The 7,164-nt window shown below is 37.2% G+C and overlaps 1 protein-coding gene across 1 annotated transcript in view; it reads left to right on the forward strand.

Annotated features, from left to right (window-relative positions):
- Window positions 1-7,164, forward strand: part of SCP2 (sterol carrier protein 2) — a 19,781-nt gene that overhangs the window by 5,582 nt on the left and 7,035 nt on the right. Inside the window, exons 7-12 of the mRNA XM_014307804.1 lie at window positions 233-359; window positions 1,035-1,098; window positions 1,375-1,461; window positions 2,067-2,217; window positions 2,962-3,109; window positions 4,685-4,792. Of these exons, the coding sequence (XP_014163279.1) occupies window positions 233-359; window positions 1,035-1,098; window positions 1,375-1,461; window positions 2,067-2,217; window positions 2,962-3,109; window positions 4,685-4,792 (685 nt within the window). The remainder of the gene's footprint in view (window positions 1-232; window positions 360-1,034; window positions 1,099-1,374; window positions 1,462-2,066; window positions 2,218-2,961; window positions 3,110-4,684; window positions 4,793-7,164) is intronic.

The raw sequence follows: 7,164 nt of genomic DNA on the forward strand, positions 1-7,164 counted from the left end.
ATTCTTGTCATGAATCAGTGCAGTGGTTATAATGTCAAGCATTTTCTGGTTATTTATTTTTTTTTATAGCTGGGAAATTATCAATACTTCTGATCATGTCTCTGAAGTGCAGCATACCGCCCAGGGACTTGTTAAAATATTAGAAAAAAAAAATTCTTGAAATCTGAGACAGTTTTGTGGTGATGTTGAAAAGAAAAGGAAATTTTGATTTGCTTTGTATTTCTGTTTTCAGTTTGCAGACAGAACTAATCCTATGGACAAACATTTGGAAATTATGATAAATAAATATGGCCTAGCAAGTGCTCCAGTGGCACCTCAGATGTTTGCAAGCGCTGGCAAAGAACATATGGAGAAATATGGTATGTTAAAATATTTTTTTCATTGTCTTCTCTTTATGAAGTGATTTAAAAATAATAGGATTTTGTTTTATGAAATGATAGAATTAAGGTTGCATAACTCCTGCATTTTATCCCTGTGCCTTAGGATAGGTAGGTGGGCATGGGGCTGAACTGTTTGGCAAAAGCTGTCAGGTGTTTGATTTGATTTAGTACCTAGCACAAGGCTGCTGCCACTGCTGTTTGCTACCCCTGACCAGATAAGGAAATTGGCTCCAAGGTAACAGCCTGGCCTGTTGTGCATCTTTTATTTGCACTTTTAGGCTATTATATGAAAAAAAATATAGAATTAGACTCTACAAGTTCACTGCAGCTGTTTTGCACTGATAGGAAAATGATCATTTAAGTTTCAGTAGTAGAATAATACATCAAATAAAATGCACTTGTTTTCTGTGGTTTTATGTGAGTTAAATATGCAAGTGGGTTGTTCTGTCAGCTAAAACTCAGCCGTGTTTAGTAGTCTTTATCTCATTTTGAAACCTCAGCTGAGTTCTAAGGAAAGTCTTCAAAACAATGTGTCTCTTGTAAAGATGCTTGTAAAGGTCAGATTCTTATATGACACAATATTTAAACTGTTATGTCAGCACTGTTTGAGCAAACAAAGTATTTAAACACAGATTTTTTTTTTCCCCTTTTCAGGGACAAATCCAGAATACTTTGCGAAAATTGCATGGAAGAACCACAGCCATTCAACCAACAACCCGTGAGTCACGTACTCTGCCTCTATAGTCAACATCCCTGGTTGTTAAAAAAATTCATTCACAACAAAGTCCTATTTTTAGAATATGTTCAGAATATTTTCAGCATATGTTCATTAATATGGAATGAGAAAATAAATAAATTATTCTAGAAATATATGAAAAATTAATTCTCTATCCAGTGCCTTATACTTTGTAAAGAGAGCTCTATAGCTGCCTAATAGTGTGATATTAGTGTGTCTACTGCTCAGTCTGAGATGGCATCTGTGTGTTTCCCTTAGGTATTCCCAGTTCCAAAAGGAGTACACATTAGATGAAGTTCTGCATTCTCGCAAAATTTTTGATTACTTGACTGTCTTACAGTGTTGGTAAGGAGAGGACTTTGCATTGTGAAATAGATCTTGATGTTAAGACAAATATAGTGGGACATCTATTTAAATAAAGTCTGTTTGTGTGTCAATTATAATTTACAGATTGCTTTAAGTAAAATTTTTTATAAATAAAACAAATGTGGAAAATCTGTCATGACCAAGCACTATATACTTGCTCTCAGTGAGCTGAAATAAGTTTTGTACTTTGGAGTTCTAATGTAATTGTGTTCTTTTACTAATGTGCATCAATGGCTTCGTCCATTCTCTTCAGCCTTTCCTAAGCACTCTTGGAGGGTGTACATATGGTTATATAGGTTTATAGCCAAGTAGAAGCTTTGATTTGTCCTAAATTGAAAAATCTTAATGACACATTTCTATTTCGATGTAATGATTTTCTAATGTCTGGTATAAATATTACTGAAAGTGTCCAGTAAGCACTGATGGAATTTATAGTTTCAGTGGTATCAACCAAAGAAAGTGGGGTTTTGTTTCTTGTTTTTTTTGGTTTGTATTAAAAGATAAATCTATGGAAGATCAACAATCTAATGAAGATTGACATTACTGATTTAGAACAATAACATCATTATTTTCCTTTCAATCAGTCCAACATCAAATGGTGCTGCAGCTGCAGTTTTGGCTAATGAGGAGTTTGTGAAAAGACATAAATTGCAGCCAAAAGCTGTGGAAATTCTAGCACAGGTGATGGCTACTGATTATCCAAGCACATTTGAAGGAAACAGTTGCATGAAGATGGTAGGTTTGCAATTCTGTATTCCCTGGTACTCATTGGGATGGTTTTTCTGAGGTTTTTTGTTTATAGTTTTGGGTTGGTGTTTTGTGTGGTTATTTTTTGTTTGGTTTTGGGTTTTTTTTTAAACTACCTGCAAGTCCTAGTGATGCTATAAACATTTGCATGTCAGTGAGCAAACATACTATGCTTTGTGGTGAATGTAAAATTGATTTCATTCAGACAAGTATGGAATAAGCAAGAGAATGATTGTTGAATGATAATAAGTAACTTATAAACAGGCTATCAGAAACCTAGTTTTTAACAAATTACTTACAGGCTATTTTTTAAACAACTTTAACAGCAAAAGAAAATTCCTTTCATTTTTCTCTTTATAATAGTAATGAAATTTAAAACAATCAGGTGGATCATAGAAAAAGGTAACAATGCAATTTGAGGATTTGTTTCAAGGCTGTTGGTCTGAGTCATGCAAAGGAACAATTTGGGTTGTGATCAAGGTTAAGGAAATAGAGGATATTCCCCAGAAAGGTTTTGCATGCCAACAATAAGCCTTTGAATATGTAATTTCTTTCTAAACAATTTTTATTGTATGAATATCAAACTCTGACATGTGATGCATTCAAATAAATCAAAATACCATCTCCTTCTTTCACTGACAGGATCTATAGAAGCACAGTTAAGTGTAAAAATTAAACTGTGAGCTATACTTCTGTAATGATATTTTAACATAGAATTTCTCCTTTTTTCAGGTTGGCTATGACATGACTAAAAATGCTGCACAAAAATGTTTTGAAAAAGCAGGGCTGAAACCTACAGATGTTGATGTGATTGAACTTCATGACTGCTTCTCAGTTAATGAGTTTATCACCTATGAAGCTCTGGGACTGTGTCCAGAAGGTAATAGTAGCAATGGAGATAATTGTTTTATTGAAATGAAAAGCTCCAAGAATACACAAATTAAGAACTCCTATGATCTCAGTCTTAGGCCCCTTTTTTGGAGCTGCATTCTAGCATAATCTTACCCCAAGATTTCCCTCCATCCACGTATTTCCTTTGAAGAATATAAATATAGGACAAGAATTGCCTGTGGGGGGCCTTAGCAAGTCACTGATTTTGAAACATCTTTGCCTCAGAGATAGTGGCAAATTGTCAACGTGCATCTAAAGTCAACTGTGTAACAATGCTCAGATTAGTTTAGGTCAGTGAATTTGCTGGATTTACAACAGATTCAATGGCAATGGAATTTAGCTCTGTGTATGTAAGTAAAATCATTAAAATTTTCTGCTGAAAAGGGTATTTTATGATTTCAAATAAAAAATGCATTGAACTGCTATTTCAGTTCGTGATGTATTTAAATTGTAAGCATATTATTGTTTTGCATAGATTATCACCTGATGTAATCTTTCTCTAATTTGTTTTTAACTGTGAGGAAATACCATATTCTGGCACTAGGTGGCATATTAAGTCTGAGTTTCTTACTGAAACAGACATTAATGAAACTCCAGGAAGACTTATGTGTTTGCCTTTGAATATCTGCTTTCTACTGTCGTTTTTGCTGTGTTTTTATGATATCTGCAGCGAAAATGGTAAATGTTTGACATATTTAACAGGTACATTAAGCTCTTTAGGTTCATTCCTTTAACTGATGCAGAATAATCCTGGTGGTACTTGTCTATTTGGCTAATTAGCCTTGTGCATCGTTATTTAAGTGCTGTTCTCACAACCCTTTGTCAGACTGGCCTTAATAGCATATGACACTTATCTTGGAATGATAGACTAATTAGGCATAAAGATTAATGAAATGGCATAAACCACTGTGGATTTAGATGAGCAAATCTAACCTGGTATTCTCATGGCACCATGGAACAATGACAGATCTTTTTTACACGTCAGTGTTAATAATGTAGGTTGGAGAAGCTGGTACAAGAATAAATGAGTAAGAGCCTGGTTAAAAGGGAGAATTGTTTGTAGTCTGTAAAGCTAAACAATTCTGAACATTAGTCTTCTGAGTGGCTTTATTCACTATTTTGATGTGTGAATGCAGCCCAAGGTACCGTTAGTTGGCCTTTGTGGCAAAGGTTTTTGTTCAATTTGGTGTTCACCTTCCAAGTCTTGGGGGTCACAAATTACAACTTACAAAAATGTAATTATCATTGCAGTTTCATGAACAAAATAGAAATAGTTTCATTATACTGATTACATCATAATGCTGTATACACCAACAGAACAATTCAACTGTAAATTAAAAACAACTTTTGTACAAATGCTTCTCTTCCACGTTATGCATTCTCCAATGGTATAAGCAAGTCTCATTAATGTAGTTTGGCCAATTTTTGCTCTTTGTGAAATATGAGCTGTAACATTTCCTAGGGTTTGACTGACATGCAGCATCTCTGGTAAGTTACAGCAGAACTGAAAAATCACTTACAAATAAAAAAGGAACATTTTTCTTACATGAATACTGTTTTATAGGAAGAGCATGTGACCTGATCGACAGAGGAGACAATACTTATGGAGGAAAATGGGTTATTAATCCCAGTGGTGGCTTGATTTCCAAGGGACACCCTCTTGGTGCCACAGGTATGCAAAACTTTCATTTAATCACACCCATTAGATAAGAGATACAGCTCTTGAGCAGGCAGGCACTTCCCACCTGTGCTTGAAATGTGAGGGCCTCAAAGCTTCTTCCCTCAAGTCTTCTTTCCAAATAATCCAAGTGTTGGAGTAGGGTAACACAGCTTAACCTTCCTAAATGATTCCTCAATAGTACAACTTCTGAATAGTATTTGAATAACTGTTCTAATATGATGTCATCCTTTAAAATTCTGGTTTTGGAGATTTTTCCTGCCTCCAAATAGCCTGTACCATTGCTAGCTGTACTAGAGCCGATTTTGTTAAGTCTTGGATGTCAAAATATTTATCTGATGTTTACAACAGAAGCTCACTTGGTCACCATTTCCCAGCAACATAGATTTCCCCTTTTTTTTTTTTTTGTTTGTTTTTTTCTTTCTTTAAACTACTGTTCTTGTTTCTAAATGAGTTAGCTCTTGGACAAAACATGTTGGATTTGTGAAGATAATTCACCCTCCTTGTTTGGACATGAAAAGTTATCAGGAAACTAGAGAAGATGAAACCTTGTGAAACACCAAATCTTAATCTAAACAGCTGTAACAGTGAGGTACAATATGCAGTAAAGTGTGAGGGCCAGGGGAAGTGTTAGGAAACCTTGGAGGAAAAGGGTTCCAGATAAATGAGACTGTGGATATCTGTAACAGGGTGAGAGTATTGCATTGCCAGGTTTATGTTAAGTTTTGTCAGTTACACAGTGATAGAAGCAGAGGCACTTAGTGGCATTCTTGCTTCCCCAGTGCCATGGGATGGAGGAAGAGTCAGTAAAATGCAGAAAATGACAAGCCTGTCAGCTTCATTTCCCTTGGAAACAGTCTTGAGGCCAGTTACATGCTAAGCAAGGGTCATGTAAATCCTCTGAAATATCCGAACCATTGCAGGGCAGGCTGCACCACAGTACACACCCTCTCCTTGAGGCTGGGAGAATGTGAATGAAACCTGTTCATTCTCATCTAGGATTGGAATTTTAAAACTCCCTAACTCCTTCATAATGTGTCAGTTGGCAATATGTACAATTCTGTGCATGAAATGCAGATTCCTTGTCTGCTTTGTCAAAGACCTGTGCAGTTGTCCAGGGGAAGGGACAGGAAGGGATGGGGGAAAGGAGAAAAGTGTGAGGAATATGCAGAGAAGGGCAGTGGAGCTGGGGGAAGGTCTGGAACACAAGTCCTATGAGGAATTCCTGAGGCAGCTGGGAGGGCTCAGCCTTGAGAAAAGGAGGCTCAGAGGGGACTTTCTTACTCCCTCCAGCTCCCTGGAAGAAGGGTTGTAACCAGAGGATGAAAGGATACAGCCTCAAGCTGTGCTAGGGGAGGTTAGGCTGGACATCCAGAAGAATTCTGACACAAGAAAGGATGGATTGGGCTGCCTGGGAGGTGGTAGAGAGTTGAAGGAGGACATGACACGCTTGGTGCTTGGTCATGGGCTGGTCTTGATGGTCTTGGAGCTCTTTTCCAACCGAATGAACTCCATGATTCTCCCAGACCGGGCCTGGCTGCCGAGAGAGCTGCTGGCATAGAGACAGAGGGTGAACACAATCACAGAGTGTCAGGGTTGCTGTGCAAAGGGGTTCCCCTTCCTTTGGGTTTCCCAGAGACATCCAGTTCTGTGAAAAACACCAATCACTTGTTTTTAAAATTTTAAAAAGTTTAATAGTAATAAAATGGTTATAAAAATAGTAATACAATTAGAGTAATAATAATTTGGGCAATTTAAATTAGGACACTATGAGACAATAGAGACAAAAAGTTACAGACAGTCCGGGTACCTTTTCTGGGCAGCAAGAGCCCGAAAAAGGACCCACCTTAACAAAGGATTAACCCTTAAAAGCAACAGCCTGTTGCATATTCATACACTTCATAGATGATGCATAAATTCCATTCAAATACAGGATTCTGTCTGGTCAGTGTCAGCTTCTTCCTCTGAATCCTAACAACGCCTTTGAGGCAGGAAGAAGTTCGTTTCTTCTGATAGGAGGGCAATACATTCTTTCTCTCTGAAAGATTTAGATGTCCTGTTGCTGCTATCTCGCTGCGAGTCCTTTCTTTGAAAAAAGTATCCTACATAGCATAGTTTCTATTTTAACATTTTTTATAACCTAAAACTATATTTAACACACTACTCAAGAGAATTAATACAGCATTACTTTCTAACACAACACATATAATATTCATTTTCATATTTGCGAAAAGCCAATCATAAATCCATGCATTTTTCACAAGTCCCTCGCTGGCGGTTTCTCGTTCCCCGTTCCCGCGTCCCTGGTGCGGCGGGCAGGCCGCGGGCTGAGCTGGCTCTGCGCTCGATGTTTCAGGGCTGGGGCT

Source organism: Geospiza fortis, unplaced genomic scaffold (assembly GCF_000277835.1).
Source record: "Geospiza fortis unplaced genomic scaffold, GeoFor_1.0 scaffold396, whole genome shotgun sequence".
NCBI classification, from domain to species: domain Eukaryota; kingdom Metazoa; phylum Chordata; class Aves; order Passeriformes; family Thraupidae; genus Geospiza; species Geospiza fortis.